Source organism: Bidens hawaiensis, unplaced genomic scaffold, assembly GCF_021521415.1.
Source record: "Bidens hawaiensis isolate Kalapana, Puna unplaced genomic scaffold, B.hawaiensis_p1.1 tig00002273_1, whole genome shotgun sequence".
NCBI classification, from domain to species: domain Eukaryota; kingdom Viridiplantae; phylum Streptophyta; class Magnoliopsida; order Asterales; family Asteraceae; genus Bidens; species Bidens hawaiensis.
The window spans coordinates 2,187,811-2,211,518 of NW_027491121.1; the positions used below are offsets into that span (position 1 = coordinate 2,187,811).

At 35.7% G+C, this 23,708-nt stretch overlaps 1 protein-coding gene, 1 long non-coding RNA gene and 1 pseudogene across 3 annotated transcripts in view; all 3 read left to right on the forward strand.

The window, feature by feature from the left end:
• Window positions 1–23,708, forward strand: part of LOC143614432 (uncharacterized) — a 133,456-nt gene that overhangs the window by 64,691 nt on the left and 45,057 nt on the right. The gene's annotated exons all lie outside the window — the stretch shown is intronic.
• Window positions 1,830–6,000, forward strand: LOC143614634 (cytochrome P450 704C1-like; annotated as a pseudogene). Its single transcript, XR_013150321.1, has 5 exons — window positions 1,830–2,254; window positions 2,316–2,912; window positions 4,381–4,704; window positions 5,456–5,659; window positions 5,806–6,000. The product of XR_013150321.1 is annotated as a cytochrome P450 704C1-like (transcript).
• Window positions 11,544–17,399, forward strand: LOC143614409 (cytochrome P450 704C1-like). The gene is made up of 6 exons (XM_077087860.1): window positions 11,544–11,904; window positions 12,003–12,218; window positions 12,309–12,599; window positions 15,298–15,621; window positions 16,749–16,952; window positions 17,105–17,399. Exons 1-6 carry the CDS (start codon window positions 11,596–11,598, stop codon window positions 17,297–17,299), a joined length of 1,539 nt encoding a protein of 512 aa, XP_076943975.1. The 5' UTR covers window positions 11,544–11,595; the 3' UTR covers window positions 17,300–17,399.

Consider the following 23,708-nt stretch of genomic DNA (forward strand, 5'->3'; position numbering starts at 1 on the left):
CATCCTCAGGAACGGGAACTTGAGTAGGAAGATCCGGTACCCAATCTAGAGAAATTGCACGTCCATCTTCTTTTATTAACATTGTGTAATATGATGCATGCATATACGTAGCTAGAAATCGTGGGTTTTTTCATTGCACAGACCGGTCGACTAAGTATGCACCATCTACCCTTTAAGACACCGAAAGCTCTCTCGACATCTTTTCTTGCCGATTCTTGCAACTTCTTGAACTCTTTTTCATTTTCCTCGACAGGAAACGAAAATGCTTTCACAAAAACAGACCATTGCGGTTAGATACCATCGACAAGATAGTAGCCACGTCTGTAATATTTCCCGTTGACAAATTACGAACAGAAAGGTGTGGTACCATCTGTTACGCTCTGAAACAATGGTGATGTGTATAGAACAGTGATGTCGTTGTTTGAGCCGGGAAGACCAAAATAAGAATGCCAAATCCATAAATCATTTGACGCAACGGCTTCAAGTGAGATGGTCAGTCGTTTGATATCACCCCTAACATACGCCCCTCAAAACTCCCGTGGACAATTCCTCCATTCGATATGTGTACAATCAATGCTATCGAGCATCCTTGGAAAATGTCATCTAGCCTCATGCGCGGCGTAAAGACGTGTAATGTCGTGTCTTGTTGGTTTTCGTAGAAACTTTTTGCCATACAATTTAATAATCGCGTTACAAAAGAATTGTATTCATTCATGTGAAGTTCTCTAAGACATTTGTAAGTATTCATCGAATTGGTCGGGTGGGTTACCTATCACTAATTGACGAATAGCGGATGTGCATTTTTGAAGCGCCGTAAAACTTAGTTTGCCCCTCGCGTCGTAAGATTCTTGAAATCATTCTTCGCTTGCTTCGACGTCGGATACAATCTTTAAAAATAAATATTTCGGCAAACGAAAGCGTTCCCTAAACGTCTCGTCATTGTATTTCGGCTCCTCCACAAAATAGTCGTTCATTAGCACTTCGTGGGCATGTATACGATCACGATCCACCATTTTTTTCTTTGGACGGCTCGGGCCTTCAAGTTCGTTATATAACAACGGTAACCATTCAGCAGTGTTATCTGAAGTCGAAGAGCTATTAGTGTCTAAGGGAACCAAATTGTTCAGAAATTCCATATTTTTTTGTTTTAAATGAAGTGGAAGATTGAGAGTGTTTTGAGTTGGATTGAAATTGTTGTTTATTTATATTGTTTAATTTTTTTTATTAAATCCCCCCCCCCCCCCCCCCCCAAAGGTCAAAAACCTCCCAACGGTACAATTTCTTGGTTTCCAACACGTGATGGCAATCACGCTAATTCACCATCACGCGTGATGGCCACCACCGGCGGCAGTGTTGGTGATGGTATAACGCATGATGGTTTTCCATCACGCACCACCCCGAGTCCCCTATACGAGTTACAACACAATTACACACACATAGTGTGAGATGATCCAACTATAAAGTTTAGAAATCTTAAAAAGTGAGAAGGGGTCCTGATTACAACGTGTCAAGATTTGCCCACACACGCACATTCCTTTTTACTTTTTTTGACTAATTAATTTTACACTCAAAAAAAGATTTGAATTAACCGTTTATTTTATACCTTAATTTTAACTAACTTACCACCCCCTATCAAAATAGGAATATGATCTTTTTACCTTAATACAAAACTCACAACTCAGTACTCCCGACCTAGAAAAGGCGCCTATGTCCAACCTCAACTTCTCACAAAAACATTAATCTCTTCATATACAGTATATTATTCACTTTTACAAAATATAGAATCGCATTAGGGAATGTATTATTTATCATAATCATATTATAATGTTTTAAAAGAACACTCCTAAATCGCCTTGTTTGACTTTTATAGACTTTCAATTATGCATTAAAACCAGTATAAAAGGAAGCATCTGCCCTGACTTCTTTCATAAGAACACATTCCCTTTCCTTTATGGCAGCTTCCATATATTTACTCTCATATCCAATACTGATCATATCAGTAATTACAGCTTTACTTCTTGTCCTTTTCGGTTGTATCTACAAACAACAACAACATGGGAAGAAGTATCATCCAATTGGCGGAACCGTGTTCCATCTTTTCATCAACTTCAACAAGTTACACCATTACATGACTCATCTCGCCGAAAAATACAAAACTTACAGAATATTTAGCCCTATTCATGGTGAGGTTTATACAACCGATCCCGCGAATGTGGAGTATATCCTCAAGACCAATTTCCAAAATTATGGCAAGGTAAGCTTTTATCTTGTTATAAGTTTCTTGACCAAACTAAAACTGTGTACAAATATTATAGGGACATTATACCCACAGCCTTGCATCAGATCTACTTGGAGACGGAATATTCACAGTGGACGGGGATCAATGGCGAGAACAAAGGAAGGTATCGAGCCAAGAGTTTTCTACAAAAATCCTTAGGGATTTTAGCAGTGTAACATTTAGAAATAACACAATAAAACTCAGGAAGATACTGTCACAAGTAGCGGATAGCAACAAACTAATTGATATAAATGTAATGTCTAGTGACTTTTATCGCTAAAATATGATTATTTGTTTAATTAGTGCTACACATAATGTTCATGATATGTGTGTATATATACAGGACTTGTTCATGAAAGCAACGGAGAATTCAATATTTAAAGTCGGTTTTGGAATCGATCTTGACAACTTGAGTGGTCGAAACGAAGAAGGTGCTAGATTTAGCCGTGCATTTGATGATGCAAACAACTTTACATACAAAAGATTTGTTGACCTATCATGGAAGATCAAGAAGTTTTTTAATATTGGATTTGAAGCCGAGTTAAAGAAAAGCTTGAAAATCGTTGATGATTTTGTTTACAAGGTGATCCAGGTCAAGATGGAACAAATGCACAAGTCGAAAGATGATACTTTGGTAAGCTTATATTATTCTTCTGATCATATACATGGAGCCATGGAGTGATGGAGGTATGTTTTTAGTGTTATATACATAATTATATATACCCGAACATCCCAAACGCCATCGTAAAACTTTGATTAATCCCTCCAAACCCCAACATGAAAAGAAATCCATGGTACACCATTGATTTTGGCTGATAACGTAAAAGGACAGAATCGACTTCATAACCGTTAAGGATTCTTAAAAATTTTAAGAATATATTTTTTTCTAAATACGGAAAGAAACGAGTTTTACCTGAAAGCTCAAACTGCTTCTTTTTTCCTAACCAGTGCCACTTTTCTTTGTTCCTAACGAATCCTGTAAGACTACTCATCGTTTTTAAAGACATTTAGAAAACATAATAATTCTTATGAATGGAGTAAGTTAACTAATTCTTTTAAGACAGTATATTCAAGGTTTAATTAGATCATAAATTAACATTTAAATAAAAAATTCAAATTTAAAAAGAAACTAGCTAGTTGCATAACGTGCGCGAGGCTATTTTTTCAGCTTAGGCCATTGAGTATATTCAAACCCCTCTTAACTCCACATAAGCACCACATCACTCATTTTTCTCTTTTTTTACTCCATCTCACTCCTATTAATTGTTAATTTAATATATTTTTTTGTCTTTTAACCCGTGAAAAACTTAATCCATGGCCTTTTTTAACAAATTTAACACAATTGAGAAGTGATTCAATCCATATTTAAAGTGTCATGTCATCTTAATTTGTGTTGAACGTTAGAGTGATCTTAGTTCCACCCATCATATTCTTTTTCTTAATATATCATTTTGTGTTTTATTAATATTCATTACTAAGTTATTTAATATAACTTTATTCAACACATGTAATAAAGTTAAGAAACTTTAATATAACTTTAATACATGTGTTGAATAATGTTGTAGAACTTTTACAAACTTACACTGTCATGTGATGACAAGTGGCACTTTACAATCTTTAATATTTAAGGAAAATAAGTTTTTAAGTATATTTTAAAACTAAGTTTTCTAGTACGTATTTAAAAAAAGTTAAATATATTGCACACTTCCGTTTACGTTTCTAAAACACATACTTCAACTATTTTAAGAAATTAAGTTTAATCTAAGCGCTTGGTAGACGAGAAGTCTCATATTCAAACCTAGGCAAGTCATAGTTTAGAATTATTAGAGTAAAGTAGAGTAAACGTAACACTTGTCGTTAAAAATATAGTAAAGATAAAATTCTTTTGGGTATTAACTTTATTATTATCTTATTAAATTTTGGAGCATCTTAATATATCTTTGCGCAGACGCGAGCCGGACACGTGACAATAATTTTAAATGACGAAGTTTTTTATAACAATAAAAGCCAATGGCTATTTTCACAAGACATGTTGGTCATGCTGATTCAATGATTTACCATTTATCAATTTAACCCTTGTAAGTAATTTATTGAACTTGCAGCTCAAAAAAGAAGACATCCTGTCAAGGTTTATTCAGGTTAATGCTAAAGATCCAAAGTACTTGCGCGACATAATACTAAACTTTGTGCTTGCTGGTAAAGATCCTATAGCGATTAGCATGTCTTGGTTCATTTACATGCTTTGCAAACATCCTAAAGTTCAAGATAAGGTTGCAAAAGAAATCATAGAAACAATAAACATTACCGATGAGATTAAAGATGTCGAGGATTTCGCTGCTTGTGTGAGTGACGGTGAACGTGACAAGATGCAATATCTTCAGGCAGCTTTGACTGAAACTATCAGACTATATCCAGCTTTGCCAGTGGTATGCATTCAGTTCTTATATATACATGTTTCATTTTTCATTTTCTTTTTTTTTGGGTTTCTAAGGGCAATTTTGAGTTAAATATTATTCTTCATTCATTCACTTGTTTGAGGATATGCTAACTAACTAAGTGAATCCTACAAGGCAATCAATACGACTCATGGCTAGAATCAAAAGTTTTGTTTATTGATAAAACTGTTCATATAAATTTAATTATTATAATGAAATGTGGAATTACTTATTGTGATTATTTTTTAACTATTTATGAGAGTACATCGGTTGATTAAAGAAAAAAATAATATAAAATAATATAAAGAAACAAAGAATAGAAAATAATATATTAGGGTTCATTCAAGAATTTATAAGGAAAGAATTCATGGGCTTGTTGCAAGATAAGAAATAAACACATATATGACAACTCGAAACCACGCCTATTCGAAAAATAATTTTTTCAGTCACACCATTTAGCATATTTTATTTAACCGCTTTTTAAAAAAAACGTCACTGATGACCAATGGGATTTGATCCCTCGTCACTTGGAAAGACAAAAACTTATACAACACATGAATACCACAATGCCAAATGCCGTTCAGTCACATCGTTTGACAGATAACTTTGACATATGGTGGAAGGTGTTCAATATAATGATATACGAACATTAACTACATACACTATTAAAGGGACATCTAAATTTATTTTTGTGTCAACAATTCCCTTACAATGTTGAGATACAAATGATGTACGTACGTAGGATCCAAAGGTATGCTTTTCAGATGATGTTCTACCAGATGGCTGTAATGTGAATAAAGGGGATATGGTATCTTATCTGCCATATGCTATGGGAAGGATGAAGTTTATATGGGGTGATGATGCACTTGAATTCAAACCAGAAAGATGGTTTGATCAAGATGGTTGCTTCCATTCGAAGAGCCCCTTCAAATTTACAGCTTTCCAGGTTATTATATATAATATATTGAGTATTTAAAAAAATTAACTGTAATTTAATTTGTTGGTCATGGATTTTCAAACTATATCTTTAACTAGGTTATTAGTTTATATGTTGTACTAAACAACCCTTATACTTTTCTTGTTCATACACAGGCCGGACCACGAACTTGTTTGGGTCAAGATTTTGCATATCGGCAACTGAAGATAATCTCTTCAGTTTTGTTAGGTTACTTCGTGTTCAAGTTGAGTGATGAAAACAAAGTCCTAAGTTACAGAACCTCAATTAATATTCACGTTGATAGTCCATTGCAAGTGTACGTGTCACGTAGATCTTTCCACAATTCTTAAATTACACAACGTAACTTTGTGATGCCGGACATATGCTCAACAGTCAGCAGAATATATATGGTATAGTACACATGTATGCCAGCAAGTATATTTGAACGCTTTCGTTGTAATATAATAATATGTAACGGTGTTATAGCTATATATAACATCTATGAATAATAGTGTTGTTTGAAATTACATGAATTTTATGTAAGCTAGTATATTTGAACGTTTTCGTTGTAATATAATAATATGTAATGGTGTTCTAGCTATAACGTCTATGAATAATAGTGTTGTTTGAGATTACATGAATTTTATGTTCTATGTATAGAAAAAAGAATGATATTCATATTAATTACATAGTGTCTGCTTTGGCTCAGTGGTTAAACACGACTTACTGCTTACGTGATGTACTCATGATAGTCGAACATCATATCATTAAACTATTTACATTGTATGCTAGTGCAGGTATAAAAGGAGCTTTCAGTCCCCAAAATTATCCTTTCGAACTGCAAATAAGTTACGCGACCAAATCATTAAAAACTTGAATCAAGTCAACTTTCAACGAACTCAAAAACTAAGTTGAAGCTTATTTAATAAGAGTGATCAAGTCCACGCGAGCTCCAACTTTTATGCCTTGTTCTTGAGTTTTTTAACCAAAGAAATAAAGGAAAGGAGAGGGAAGGATAAGAAAGGGAAAGGGAGGGAAGGAAATTTTTTTTAGTTAGGTGTGTTCTTGAGTTTTAAGGAAATTAGAGGAAAGGAAAGGATAATCATGTTAAAAAATAGTTATCCTTAGTAATCATCCCATTTTTGGGAGGATAACTTATTGGGAAAATACATTAATTTAATCCCTCCTAACTCCTCCTACTCCTTTGCTTTCCATCATAAAAAAAACTCAAGAACACCCATTTTTTAACTATACTTAGTTTTCCTTTTCTTTCTCTCCTTTAAAAAAAACTCAAGAACAGGGCGTTAAATACAACCATATTAGGGGTGTGTCTAATTAGAGACGTATTTAATAAAACAAAATATAACCAATTAATTAGGGGTAACCTTAAGTCTCTTTTCATGTTTGTATAACAATATCATAATTTAAATGAAGGAAAATTCTCAAATGTCTTATTTGACAACCTTGGTCATAGTTTTATCTAACACTTTCAAATATTTAAAATGTCTTCAGGCTTCTCATGCTTAAGACTTTTGGACTGTCACCCCAATCGAAGGGTTAGGCCAGCACATGTCAGCAGTGGAGTACCGAGCCATTCTTAAATATCGTTTAATGATCCCCCTGTTCCCAGTTGATGAGCCATGTCCGGTCTGTCGTAAGGTTTGTTTAGATAATTTTGGTGAACACGCGGTGCCCGGGTTTAAATATAGACATGATTTGGTCAGGGATGTCCTTTGTGATGTGTTAAAACGGGCGGGAATCTCGGCAAGAAAAGAGGCTCCTATGAATTTCTTGTCGGATCCACGTGAATGAAGGTCTACTCTCCGACCAGCGGACATTCTTATGTTTGGGTGGGGGGGGAAGCATGCTTGTGTGGACCTTACTGAGGTGTCCCCTCTTGTCGGGCTTAGGGACACCGGGTTTGTTGCTAGGCATGCCATGCTAAAGGCAGAAGCAGGAAAAATTGCTAAGCACGAGAAGGCGTGTGTGGAGAATCAACAAGCCTTCATTCATTTTGCTTTATACACATTTGGGTCTCTTGCCTCCGATACTGCTACGTTTCTAAAAAGAGTTCAGCGGGTCGTGCACAGTAACTCATCGACGCCGAAGACCGATAACTTTGCTTTCAGTAAGATCGGTTTTGCCATTCAAAAGGGGGTGACGGCGCAGTTTGTTGTCCACTTACCTGCCTCTTTATTGTAATTGGATTATTTTATTTTTAATATCAGCAAGTCGAAGTTGACACAATATTTTCTAAATGTCCAATAGTGTTGCAACCTAAACGCCGAAGTGAAACTAACAATTCGCACTGAAATACATAGTAGCGCATGACAACCTCCAATCGGCTGTGACAACATATTTGGAAAACTCGACCACATGAAAATTAAAATTTTATGTATTTTAATTTTATTTTTGTTTTGATCCTGTAGTGTTTTAAAATTAATTTTAGTTACTTTTCTTTATTTTGAAACTAATACTACTTTACTATTAATGCATAAAATCAGGGCATGGGTTAGTCATTCAACCCATCCCAAACCCCCCGAGTACTTTCAAGAAGTGTGACGTGTCCTAGATTTCAAGTCGTGACATGGTCCAGAGTCGTTGATGTTCATACTGGCGTCCCCAAGTCCAAAGTTGATGATTAAGCAAAGCTATGATCTTAGACAAGGTGATATCCAAACTTGAGTAACGAAGTTAAACTATACAAAATAGTTTTTACAAAGATTTTGACAAAATGAATGTTCATTCATGATGAAGAAACATTCTTGGAAAGAATAAAAATATAGACTAATGTCTAGCTGTTGTGATGGCTTAATAAAAAGTAAGATTAATGTTTTTAAAGTTTTTAAACCAAATAAACGATATAAACGTTTTAAACGTGGTTTGACCTTCAAAACTAGATCCCATATTAGATCAAGAGAACTAACAAAAGACCTATGATTTAATATAGGTTAAAGAAATTCAGATAGGAATAACTGAATTTCAAGAGCTTATATACTATGTGAATATGTTAACTCTTTTTAAATATGATTGTAAAGTCAAACATGTGGCTTAAATGATTTTCAAAACGTGTGACGCATAAAAGTAATCTACTGGCAAAAGAATTCACACCATAAGTGCACGTATAGTTGGATCCAAGTTATACACGTATTACGGACGAAAGACCGTAATAGGGCTACTGCGTGTTTCGTAATAAAGCTGTACAGAAATACCAGCATGTATCGTTGTTGTGACTCAAGTGAAACAGTCATGCTGAATGTGTAGATGTATTTTTAATTCTTGCCAAAAGATAAGGTTTTTTGACTTTTAATGTTATTTTTCAGATTTTCGCTTACATAATCTCATGTCAATAGGTTACCCATTCTGGTATTACTCCCGCCTAAGCATGCTTAACTATGAAGTTTTCATCCGCCTCACAACCAACTAATCCCAAAAGGCAATGGTGATATTTGAGGCGAGACATTCCTTATGAACCATAAATCTATCGTAGTCACGAATGATGCGACATTGGAATAAGGTGTTACATTAATCACCTCCTTATGGACTCGTCGTCCTAGATGATGTTTGAGCCACCATCCCAGTCCAGGGATGTGAGATTTGCCTAACTTATTCTCATGGACTCCCATGGCAATCATCATTTTTAGTGAGGTTTACCACATCTCATAACTCAAGAGTGACTCGGATACCATTGGTAATGTCTAACCACCTCATTCCACTAATATTGTCCAATTCGGCTCAGATGAATTGCTTATCCAAAAACTCACGGGTTTTTTTTATTACATCAGTGGAGGCTTCTCAGAATGTCACACATACTGGTACTGCTCCCAGTTGAGCACTCTTAAAGTTTTTATTTGCTTCACGACCAACTAAGCCCAATATACATAGGAGATCTTTTATAAGACGGGACATTTCTTTTAAACCATTAATCTTTTTTTATCATGACTGATATTGAGTTTGTCTAAAAGTATTACAAAAGAAATCCAAATTCTATAATTGACCAGAATTGGTTTTTCTAGTAACTGGTTTTCTTATGACACCCCCACCTCCCTAATCTAGAAGTAAACATTTCAAAACATAAAATGTATGAAAAGAGGGATCGATAGATTTATATTTGTTATTCGATATTACAAAAGTATATGAAGAGTTACCAATTTTTAAATTTGTTTTAAAATACATTCTCACCCTCATCCTTAGGCCTTAGTACGCGTGGCGTAATTTGTTTGCTTCTCACAAAAATATTTTCTTTATAAACATAAACTACTTGTTTATAAAACGACATAAAAAATAAATTTGTCAAATTAACATATTTAAAATAAAAAATGTAACGGAACTCGTGTAGCGTGTGATAAAAAAATAACATATTTATTCGGTTAGTAAACTTCGGGTGTTGGTAAAGCTGAGCGTTGTAACCCGGATGTTGGTGAAACTCGAGCGTTACGACGTCGGCGGTGGTTCGACGCAATTTTGGTCAGTATCGGTTGCATCAATTACCATATAAACAACGTTTATTCGGTTGGTGAAACCCCGATGGTGGTAAAACCGAAGCGTTAATGTTCTCGGATGTTGAGGCAGTAACTCGACCTGAATTCAGTCGGTTTCGGTTACGTTTGTCACGGTACCAGAATAGTGAGGTGGACTGGTGGAGCAATGGGTGGTGTCGGTTATAAAACATGGGTGTTGGTAAAACCCAATCAGTCTCGGACCTTGAGGCAACCGGCCCACGTGAATTCGAATTCGGTCGGTTCTTGTCACGTTAATTAATTCGATTTGAGTTACGTTCGTTACACTACCGAAACTATAACAAAAAAAAATTAAAAATTGAGGTTGACCTACGGGTTGACGTCGGTCTGTAAAACTCAGACGTTGGTCAATCCCGAGCATTGTCGGTCCCGAGTGGTTTGTCTACGCGAATTCGGTCGGTGTCCATCGCGTTCTTCAAGGTACCGGAAATAGAAAAGAAATTAAAATTGATGTTCGGTCGGATTTTGTTACATTCATTACGTCACAATAAAAAACAAAAAAGAAAAAAATAAATTACGTCCACGAATATGGTATCGTTACTTGATCCAATCAGGATCTAGCGGCACCAAAACTCTAATTAGTCATATTTTATCTTATCTTACTATTCTAATAAATAAAATAATGATTTTTATGCCTACTAACCACACTCAATCATAGTCTAAATTTCTCATAATTTTTTAATCTGTTATCTCATTTATCATAATTATCCCTATAACCATTTTTGACAAAAGTGTTATAACTTAGGGAATTAAAAGGAAAATTAGGCTAAAGTATAAACCTGAGTAAATTCATTTTATCATTTATTTATTTCATCTCGCTTTTGAATCGATACACGAAATTTGACTATATTTAAATTAATAAAATAATTATTTGAATAAATAAGAAGATACAAAATAAAAACATAAAATAGAAAAGAAAAACATTATAATAATACTAAAATACCTACTACAAACAATAGGACGTCTAGAAATTAAAATTTACAAATTAAAAATATCTCTTTATATATCATATTTGCAAATTTAAAATTTATTCTAGATTTTTTATCGTTTGCACATTTTAATTCTTTATTACCTTTAATTTCGTGTCTTTATTTCAAATAACGCACTTTATCAAGTTTTATTTTATGACAAATCTCATATAATACACTGGTTTAAAAACTGGTTTGATAATATAGAATCGTACCTGGGAGCTTCCTAAAATTTTCTAATTTACCATCAGAATTTAAAGAATTAGATATTTGGGCTTGTGGGAAAAAAAAATTGGGCTTCTCGGGTTGCGTGGGACAACCTAACATCAAATCAATTTAAAAACCTAACCCAAATCGCCTAGTTTTGACTTCTTGAGGCTTATAATTATTCATCAAACCAATATATAAAGAAGCATCACCCCTGACTTACTTCATCCGAACACATTCCCTCTCTTCTATGGCAGCTTTCATATATTTTCTCTCAAATCCAACACTGATCATATCAGTATTTACGGCTTTTTTTCTTTTACTTCTATTCCGTTATATCTACACCAAACCACAAGAACATGGGAAGAAGTATCATCCATTTGGCGGAACCGTGTTTCATCTTCTCATCAACTTCACCAAGTTACACCATTACATGACTGATCTCGCCGAAAAATACAAAACTTACAGAATATTTAACCCTATTCACGGTGAGATTTATACAACCGATCCCGTAAATGTGGAGTACATCCTCAAGACCAATTTCCAAAATTATGGCAAGGTAATTAGCTTTTTATCTTGTTAAGTTTCTTGATCAAACTATATATATATATATATATATATATATATATATATATAATTGGTGTACAAATATTGTAGGGACATCATACCCACAGCTTCCTATCAGATCTACTTGGAGACGGAATATTCACGGTGGATGGTGAACAATGGCGAGAACAAAGGAAGGTTTCGAGCCAAGAGTTTTCTACGAAAATCCTGAGGGACTTTAGCGGTGTAACATTTAAAAATAACACAATAAAACTAGGGAAGATACTGTCACAAGCAGCGGATAGCAACAAAACAATTGATATAAACGTATTGTCTAGTGACTTTTTATCGCTAACATGAGATAATTTTATGATTTGTGCTAAACTTAATGTTCGTGGTATGTGTGTATATATATAGGACTTGTTCATGAAAGCAACAACCGATTCAATATTTAAAGTCGGTTTTGGGATTGATCTCGACAACTTGAGTGGTCAAAATGAAGAAGGTGTTAGATTTAGTCGTGCATTTGATGACGCAAACAACTTTACAGCTAAAAGATATGTTGACCTATCATGGAAGATAAAGAGGTTTTATAATATTGGATTTGAAGCTGAGTTAAAGAAAAGTTTGAAAATCGTTGATGATTTTGTTTACAAGGTGATCCAGGTCAAGATTAATAAAATGCAGAAGTCGAAGGATGAATCTTCGGTAAGCTTATATTATCTCTGTGATATACATGGAGGTACGTTTTGTCAGGGGCGTACTCGATATAAAGAATAGGGCCATTTGCCCTCCATAATCCTTATAAGTTAGATACATTCAAAAATTACGATCGCCCCATAAAATTTTGGTTAAATACAATTACATTCATTTTAAAAACCAGCACTAGCCCACCCTTTCGCCATTATGTTAACGAGCGCCAAGGAAAAAGAGATGGGACGCATGGCAGTCTCAACCCTATCATACTTTCTTTCTTTTTCTTATTTTTTTATGTTTAGTTTATTATAAAATTAAATGTTCTCATTGTGTCAAGACAAAATCAAAGTTTGATATGATACGTCAACACAATGAGCAATTAGTTTGTGATAACCAAACGTTACTATGAAATCTATAACGTCCTTATTTCAAATACAGAAAGAAATGAATATGACATGAAAGCTAAATCTTATTTCTATTTCTAACGAATTTGGTGCCACCATTTCTCCGCCTCCCACACTACTTTTCCATTTTTTTGTTTTTGTTTTCTTCACAAATTTAAAGATTATTATTTACATTTATTAAACTTTTATTGATTATCTACTCGTGTAAAGGTATGGAATTTGTTCTTCACAAATGTTTTCAAATTTTTGCAGATGCAAGATAACATGGAATTTTAGATGCAAGGTTTTCAAATCCTTGTAGATGCAAAATAAGATGGAATTTTAGATGTTAAATTAGTTAACAAATATTTAATCATCTAGTATTCCACCATCGTATGATTTCTGATATTATTAGGACATGATATTAAATTGTTATTAAAAACATCTAGAAAACATCATATTATTATTATTATTATTATTATTATTATTATTATTATTATTATGAATGGAGTAAACTAATAGATTTAGGACAATTCAATTAGGACAATTCAAGGTTTAAGAGCATAAACTAAGTACATTAATTATATAAAAACTTCAAAAAGAATTAATAAATAAAAATAACACAATATTTATGTTTGTGCTTTATAAATAAGTAAATACAGTGTCATGTGACACATTTTATTATTTTTTTAACTCATTTTTTATATGTGTTTTTGTATAGAAATTATTTTATTCAACGAGAATGGAAGTGAGAACAGATAAGTTAATTAAAAAAAATCTAATTTGATAAATATATTTTAAATCACCCATTTTGATAATTATCCTCCCTTTTGGTAAAATAATTCAACTCTTTGTTTTTTCTTTAATTTTGAAATCCAGAACAAACTTAAGGTTGTTAATATTTTTTAACGTGGGACCTTGATGACAAAGTTTTTAAAATTTGGGATCACCGGTGACAATAAACTCAACTGAAATTATTATTAGTCAATAACATTTAGTTTGGATTATTAAAATCCAGTAAACCTTTAAAAAAATGTTTTAATAATTGTAAGTTTTGGAAACTTTTTAAGATAACCTAGTATTTAAACATTTAGATTTGTAGAAGTATTAATAATGGATATTGGTTTTTAATACTTCAAACTTTCGCCCGTTGTAGATAAAACTTCCAACTTTCATCCTATTTGTTTTTATCACTCACTCGTTAACTGAAGGCTAACGTTGTTAGTGGAGACACTGACGTGGTTTTTTTTTAATTTCTTTTTGTTAAGTCAAATGAGGTGTCACGTTTACTTGGAAATTAACTTTTTTTTTAATTTTTAATCTTTTTATATTTTGTTTAAGACATCATCTTCTCCACCTTTCAACCTCCCACCTCTGTCGGGCATCACCACCACCGCCACCCCTTCTCCGGCTGCCATCCTTATCTACAAGTACCTCCATTTATTCACTCTCTCTACTTTAACCTTACAATGCCAGATCACACTACTCTGCTCGGTTGCTCTCCTCCATTCAAATCAAAGACGGTATAAGCATAACACTCTCATCAACCATCCAATTAGTTGCCTCCATGTTGAAACTCACAAATGATAAAGAGCAGGTGGTGGCACTTGGTTTTAGCCGCCACACTGGATTTCCCGACGAGCATCGTGGGTGGCAACCAGACTGGGGTTTTAGTCGGAAGACGGCGACGACATCCCACGGTACAGTAGCAACCAACGTGGGTCTTGCGAGATTAAACAACGGTGCCATGGCGGGTCTAGATGGATGAAAAATTAAGATTTTGCTGCCACACATTTTTCCGACAATATAACGACAGCGATGGTGGCGGTTCCAAGTTCATATCTCGTTAGAATGGCAATGTCGCAGGTGGTGGTAAGTGTGGTGGTTAAGGGCGGTTGTTTGGTAAACAAGACGACATGGGTGATTTTGTTAAATCCAACGACATGTGAGCTTTTCCGGGCGAATCTGAGTAGGCATGACACCTCATCTGACTTAAATAAAAAAAAATAAATAAAAAACCACGTCAACGTCTCCAATAACGGAGTTAGCCTTCGGTTAACGATGGCATGATAAAAACAAATATGGTGGAAGCTGGTAGTAGTGGGAGACAAAGTAAAAACATGTTATCTACCAAGCGAAAGTTTGAAATATTAAAAACTAATATCCCTATTAATAAAGATAAAAATTCTTTTGCGTTTCCACTTTATTTATTTTTTAGTTTTGGCGCATGCTGCACACATGATATCGTTCGAAGTTTTTTATATAATAAAAAGTTGATCGCTATTTTCGTAAAGCATATTGAACCCTTGATTTTATTGAACCTGCAGCTCAAAAAAGAAGACATCTTATCAAGGTTTATTCAGGCTAATCATAAGGATCCAAAGTACTTGCGCGATATAATACTAAACTTTATGCTTGCCGGTAAAGATCCTATAGCGATCAGCATGTCTTGGTTCATTTACTTGCTTTGCAAACATCCTGAAGTTCAAGATAAGGTTGCAAAAGAAATCATAGAAACAACAAACATGACCGAAGAGATCAAAGATGTTGAGGATTTCGCTGCTCATGTGCGTGACAGTGCACTTGACAAGATGCAATATCTTCAGGCAGCTCTGACCGAAACTATCAGACTCTATCCTGCGTTGGCACTGGTATGCTTTCTATTCTTGTTAAAATACCTGTTTCAGTTTTCATTTTTTGATTTCTAAGGGAATTAACTTCATTCATTATCTTATTTATTAGAGCAGCTAGTTTTTTTGTGTTACATTTCTTTCATGTTACTTAAGCTGTGATGGCTTAATTAGCCTTTGACTCAAAAGAAATTTTATTTTTTTCAATGAAATTTGGTATTGTTTTATATAAATAGTTCTTCTCCGTTCATAACTGATTGATTGAAGAAAATTAAAAGACTAAAGAAGTATAGTGGATTGGTTAAAAAATAATAAATTAAAATATGATGATTTGAAACCACACTCATTTGGTAAATAACTTTTTCCATCACATTAGTTTGTTAAAACCACACCCATTTGATAATTTACCTTTTCAGCATTGGGTCGGGTGTAGGGCGGACTCACATGGTAGGGATCGAGGTCCCAGGATATTAACGTTTTTTTAAAAGTTTTTTAGAACTGGTATATTAATTTTTTTAAGGACCCCATCAGAATTAATAGTTAAAACTTATATCCCTACTATTGATGTGGCTTGGTACAAACTCCCTCATTTTAACTTTGAAAGTTCGCGAGTTCAATCCTTACAATAGTCTCGTTTGGTTGTTTTTTTTCTTACAACACTCTAGTTTTGTTGTTTTTTTTTCCTTTTTTTTTTAAATCCTACTAAATATTAATTGTTTAGTAAACGTTTAAATGTTTAAACTCACTATCAACTCAGACATTGCCACAAACACATTTATGAAATTATATAAAAAAAATTTCTTATTTTGTATACATTATATTTTGTGTATTTTATTATGACTTTTTTTTTATTATGTTTATCGTTTCGTGTCGACCCGAACAACAACTGACCTGAAAATTTTGAACACCGAAAAAATTGGGACCTTGTTGGCCAAAAATTTTGGGCCTGCCACTGATCGGGCGGGTTGATAACGACATAAGAACAATATTAATTTGTGGTGTAGATTTAGAAGTAGGTGGGTTAGGGTTTGTGAGTTTCTTGTTAATAATAATTGTAATAAAAAACACATTAACTACACTATTAAAGGGACATCTAAATTAATTTAGTGCCAACATTCCCTAACAATATTGAGATACAAATGATGTAGGATCCAAAGATATGCTTTTCAAATGATGTTCTACCAGATGGTTGCAGTGTGAAGAAAGGGGATGTGGTCGCTTATTTGCCATATGCTATGGGAAGGATGAAGTTTATATGGGGTGATGATGCACTTGAGTTCAAACCACAAAGATGGCTTGATCAAGAAGGTTGCTTCCAACCAGAGAGCCCCTTCAAATTTACAGCTTTTCAGGTTAGAATAATATAATTAACTGAGTTTTCAGAAGGCATGAGTAATTGAGTTTTGACATGTATAATAAAAATTATTTTCAAACTATATATTTAACTAGTTATTAATTATATGTGGTACTAATAAACCCTTTTACCTTTCTTGTTCATACACAGGCCGGACCACGGACTTGTTTGGGTCGAGATTTTGCATACCGACAACTGAAGATAATCTCTTCGGTTTTGTTAGGTTACTTTGTGTTCAAGTTGGGTGATGAAAACAAAGTCCTAAGTTACAGAACCTCAATTAATATTCACGTTGATGGTCCATTGCAAGTTTATGTGTCCCGTAGACCTTTCCAGAATCCTTGAAGCGACACTATGTATAACTTTGTGATGTCGGTCAGATGTATGCTTACTCATGCTAGTATTGAACGTTTTCATTGTAATATAATAAAATGTAATGGCGTGTAGCTATAACGTCTATGAATAATAATAATGTTGTTTGAGATTGCAAAACTGGTATGTTCTATGTGTAGAATAAAGAATGATATTCTCAACTAGTTGACGGAAACAACTAGCTAGGACCGAGATCTCGGATCTTGTGGTGGTGTTAGTGGAGCCGTGAGTTAGAAAAGGGAGGAGGGAGAGAGAGTTTGAGTGTTAACAAATAAAATGGCAAAAGGTTACTTAGTGTATGTTATACACACACCTTATATAGTGTGTGTATCACCATACACTTCTTTCATTAAAACCGGCCCAATGGGTTCCAAATACAAAGGTCTCGGGCACAAACATACAAACGTAAATAAATAAACAACATAAACGTACACTAGTTACAAATACGAAAGACCAATACTGAAACAAGCCTTACAATCTCCCTCTAGTCCTTGGTATTTGCTTTATTTTCTTCCTCACCACTGGCACTCGAACTCTGACAAACTTGTTGAACTTTCCAACGATGGCGTCAATGTTTTCACGACGAACATCTTCGACTGTACAAAAGGACAACTCAACTAGCTTCTTGAGGTCGCGGAGTCCAAATCTTGCTAGTTCTTGCTCATCAAAGAACTTCAGCTCATGACTGCGAGTGAGATGAATAGTGACATCGCCATGAACATTGTCGAACTCCCATGCGACGAAGTCATGTAGAAAGTTGTCCTCAAAGGGCGGCCCATGGCAGATCGGCTCGCCATGATTATCAGGCATCATGTATAGTCTTTCCTTCGACGGCTTGTTGGAGAAGGGGTTGATCTTCTTTATCTTGAATGACCTACCCGGATTGACTGCAAACGTCGGGTAGTCAGCTTTCCATTCTCTCCATAAGAACTTGTTCTTGAACCATGATTCGATAGTATCTTTGCTATCGTCATGAGCTATCATCTTTCAAAAGAAGTTCATGTCAAGTTTCGCTAGCGTGTGCATATCTCGCATAGTGAGATATGTAAGATCACCATTTTTCCGCCGGACAACCCAACTTTTGCTATCCTTGTGGTATCTGGCGTACAAAATGAGATTCGAGTCATGGTAAGGCTTCTACCTCCATCGTATGCTTCCCATCCTGCTCATGCTATAATACTTGATTTCTCTTCTTGACTTGCTTCGAGCAGGAATAGCAGCAGGAGTGAAAATGTGTTTATCAACGGCTCGCTCAACATTCTCCCCTGTTGGTGGTGTGTCGGGGTTGGGAGAATAGTTGATTCCATCATCACTATCATCGTTACTTTCTTCCACGGCTTCTGAACTAAAGGATCGGTACCTGCAAAAGAACAATCGTTAAATAAAGAGGCGACTTCAGCCTCCACCGTAGCTTCCGATTCCCTTGTTTTCCCAGCCTCCTTTGACAGTTGATCATCAACCACCTTATGTTCGGTAGCATTACCGCTACCGCTACCGCTACCATCACCATTACCATCACGGTTTCCACCACCACGAGTATCATCAAAGTTATCATACTCTTGATCATCATCCTCATCATCATTCTCACCATCCTCCTCGTATCCACTATCAGACTCGTCATCATTGTCCTCATTATCACCGTCATCACCGTTATCACCACCACCTTGTGCTATTGGTTGTATATCAGGATTAATAATTATAGCAGTGGTGAACACAGCACTTACTTTCTCAGTAGTTATTGGTGCAACAAGTTATGAACTTGTAGTACTGACCTGCTCAGATGAAACAACAGTAGTAGCTACATGCTCAGTGCCGGTAATGGTTAAGGAAGCCATGTACACTTCCTAGAGCTCTGACCCTTTCGTCATCAGTGGCTAATTGAGTATGCAAAGTTTGTCGACGGTTAACTTGCTCAGCCCTTGGCTCGGCTACACGTAGAAACCTTCTAAACGTTCTTATCAAGTGAACCCGTAGGTTCTCAACATCCTCATCAGTCAATCGCATAACCTCCATGATGGAGAGGTATCGATTGACTGGCGACTCATTCACGCGCCCCTGTTCGGCGCATTCCTCCTCAATTTGTTCTTGCAACTTTTCAGCCAATTCCCGCAATCTCTCACTGTCACCCATTAACCTCCTGACCTCTTGATTCTGAGAATTTTCCAATCCACCAACTCTTGATTCAAGAAGCTCAATATCCAACCAAACGCGGGTAAGAGAAGAGTCAAGTTCCTTCCTAAAGTCATCAGCAACTTTAGAAGTGGAAGGAAGATCAGTTTCCAACTTGGTTACTCTAGAATCAAGAGTTTCCTTGTCAGCGTGTTGTTGATCAATCAACTCTTGTTAATTGGTGATTCTTTGTTCCAACAAATATATCCAATCTCTCTGAGTTGGTATTCGTGCTTGATCCAAGTCACGTTGCTCTTGCATGATGGCCAACTGATTGTCCAAGGCATCACGCTGACCAGTGACCTCCTGGTTGATGGCTTGTTGATCTTTTAAGAATTTGATCAACGTGAGTTCACGCTTTGCACGTTTCTCATTCGCCTCTTTCAGTGCCTCAAGCCTATCGAGGATAGGATCTTTGAACACAAGAGACTTCTTCGATTTCCCACTTGAGATGGGAGTAACGACGATCACAGGGCTCCTATGGGTTGAGGGAGGTGTTGTGGCTATGGTTGAGTGAGGTGTGGTTGGGATAGGTATGGTTAGAGTTAGGGTTGGGAAGGATGTTGTTGTGGTTAAGGGTAGGCTTATTGGTGTGGTGGTTGTTTCTATGGTGGTTTGGGTTAGGCTAGAGGTGGTGAATGTTGATGACCAAAAGGATGTGTCTGTAATAGGTGAGTTAAATTGGTATGTGGGTGAGGTGTCGGGTATAGTGGTCCTAAGTGTGGTGGAGGTTTCGGTTTGGGTGGTTATGGGTATGTCCTCAAACATGGAGGGCATTGGTTCACCTAAGCGGGCTGGGGAGGTTTTGGGTGAGGTAACGGGTTTGTCTACTAGGGATGGTTTTTGTGTTTTGGTTTTCTTCCTAATGACAATTTTAGGTCTAGGTTTGGTTGGGGCCTTAGGTGAGGTCATTTTGGTTTTGGATTTGGTTTTGGGTGAGATTGGGGTTTGGGTTTTGGTGACTTTGATTTGTTTTTCTTGACGGCTTTAAGGGTTTTGGCTAAGGTTCTAGGTGATCCTACGTGTGGGTCAGGAATGGAAGTTTGAGGTGATGTGGTTTGGGTTGCTAGTGAATGGGACACCATCTCGGAATCGAAGGAAAAGTTACCTTGTGTGGAGGTATCTTAGAAGGTAAAGGCTTCTTGGAGTCCTTTGCCCTCTTCAACCGTTTAGGAGGACGTTCTGGCTCATCTTCCTCTTCTTCCTCAGTATCAGCAGCAGATCTTTTAGAGGACTCACCAACTTTCTTCTTTGACTTGTCGTGTTTCTTTTTAGATCTGTGCTCGCTTTCTAAATCTTCAGATTGTGGCTCAGACTCTTGTATGTCACCTTCAGGTTCATCAACCTGTTCCTCCTCCCCCTCATTATCATCACCTTCATCCTGACCATCATCAGAATCATCATCATCATCCTCTTCCTCAACTCCAATATCTACCTCATCACTGTCTCCTTGAACTGACCAATCTTAAACCGAGAATACATCATTCTTCTCTTCTTTACAAGTACATTCTATTGTATATATCTGAAGAACAATTGAGAATAATTGTATCTTCTTCCCCTTGTCAGACTCAGCATAACAGCAAACTAGTCAGCGTTCAGTTTGTCAAACCGCCCTTTTGAGAAGATAAACAGTTGGCAACAATGTGAACAAGAGCTTCCAATAATTCGGTAGATATTTCTTCTCACAAGTTGACCATTCCTTCACCTAACCAATATCAGTCAAATAATCTGTTATCTGTTCATCTGAGAAGACTGTTCAAGGATCACTTGCATTGTCTTGAATCTGAAGAGCCTTTCTAATAACATCTTCAGTAACAGCACGTTCACATTGTTAATCTTTGAAATAATCCTTGAATTGTCTTTCTTTGTCTTAGCATTGTCCCAAAATTATTTAATCCAGGAATAATGAATTTCTGGATCGGCTAAGATAGCAAATGATAAAGGACAGGAATGTAATCCTTTGATCATCGAGACAAATACTTTGAACCTCTTCCTTATAGGGATCTCCAATGAACAGAAACTGTTATGACCCTAAACACATCAAAAGAGACATTAGTGTTGTTAATTGAGTTTTAAGAAAACAAACTATGTACAAAGATTGAACAAAAACAAACTAAAAAAAATATTTACAAAAAGACTCAAGAAAACAGAAAATTTTCTAAGTAAGATGTATTCTAATAGAGATTATGGTTAACTGAAAAATTTTAAGTCAAATGTATTCTAACACACTTGTATTCTAATGTATATGATCTTGAAATGCTTAAGTGGTTTGTATTAGAAAAGAGATATACTGGTATGTGAATAGATTACACTTAGTCCCTTTTCATTGAACTTTCACTTCATTAGAATACATTTTACTTATGATTTTCACAAGCTCATTCTATTCGAATACCATTATATTCGAATACATCATGTTCGAATACATTTGTCTTAGAGCAGATCTGAAATCAATGGCAAACAACCCAGATTCGAATACAAATCCAACTGAAGACCCATTAGAGTGTACCTTGTATTCGAATACAATACTTTACATTTTCCCAATCGCATACATTTCATATTCGAATACAGTGGCTTAAATACGGATTCGAATACAATTGTCTTGAAGCAAATTTGAATACAATGACTTGACCATTTTCCACAAAACCTCCATAATACATTCGAATACCTGTTACTTGACGAACTTTTACATGCCCATTATACTTAAGATCTCTCATTCGAATACATTGTATTCGAATACCAATGTATTCGAATGTAATATATTCGAATATACCAACCTTGAGACAACATTCTACTTCAATCCAAGGAAATTGATTTGGATGAAAGTAAAGTCGGGAATATGATAACAAATTAAAATTCCTTTCCCTAGAAAGGAAATTGGTTTGGAAGAAAGTAAAGTGTGTTGTCATGATCTAAATGACAACAATATGTAAGGATGTGTTGCCAACTAAATGACAACAATATGTGGGGATCGAACATATATATTAACAAATGAAAATACTTCTCCACCAACGAAATTGACTTGGAAGAAAGTAAGGTGTGTCGCTAGCTAAACGACGACAATAAGTAGGGAACATAAATATTAAATGAAAATACTTCATCAACGAAATTGACTTGGAAGAAAGTAAGATGTTTTGCTAGCTAAATGACGACAACAGAAGTCCGAAACATATTAAGACATAAAAAATACCTACCCACCCACGAAAATGATTTGAAAGTTACTAAAACTAAATTGCTGCTAAACGACGAAGAAAGTCAGGATTTAAAACAATCTTTTCCACGCGCACGAAATTTTTAGTTCCTCAAAGTTGTTTTGGATCGTGTATAAATAGTTTCTCTCTCTCCATACCAACTTCATCTCAAAACAAAATATTAAATGTCAATAATGGGTTCCGTTTCGGATAATCTCAACATTGTTGTGGAGCTGCCTCAAAAAACCAATAACGATACGTCCAATGCTTACTTTTACCGATCTACACTCGTAGCAGCAAGGCAGCCAATTGCGCATGTTAAACGCATGTGGACTGACTATTTCCGGCCTGGAACGTCAGGTGTGATGAGGCCTGGTTCCGTGTTGGCTTGTAACCTCGTTCAAGAGGAAGTACCTACAGAAGCCAATAATGAGACAGCTAGATCTCCACTCATAGCAGCAACACGGTCAGCAATTGTGTCCGTTGAACGCATGTGGACTGGCATGATGCCGGGATCCATGTTGGCCAATCCGGTTATCCTTCATGAGGGGCCACCTGCTGAAACCAGTAACGTTTACCAGTTTGTGGTGCTGACAGCACAACGATCAATTGAGTCACTGTGTCGCCTGTGGACTAGCTATTTACCAAGAGGAACATTGGGAGACGAAGGTGTAATGAAGCCGGGATCCGCTTTTAAGTTTGTTATTATTGGCTTACTCAGTTTTTCAGCAATCAAATCTCAGGGTGAAACTGGATTTCCTTTTCAAACACACCCTCGGACCATTATGGTCGCAATTACGAGTCTGATCGTACTTGGGTTGGCTTCCAAAGCTGAGCATTCCATTAAACATAATTCTGTTTATGCCGTTATTGCTCGGCTGGTAAGAAATCTGTCCGCGTACATTTTGGTGGGATCTTTGGCCTCTTTGTTCTATCATTAATATTTATGATTTTTTGGTCAAGTTCATCAGATTAAATGTATAGCATTTCTTATAGAGTAATTACATATAGGCTGTGTCTTATGA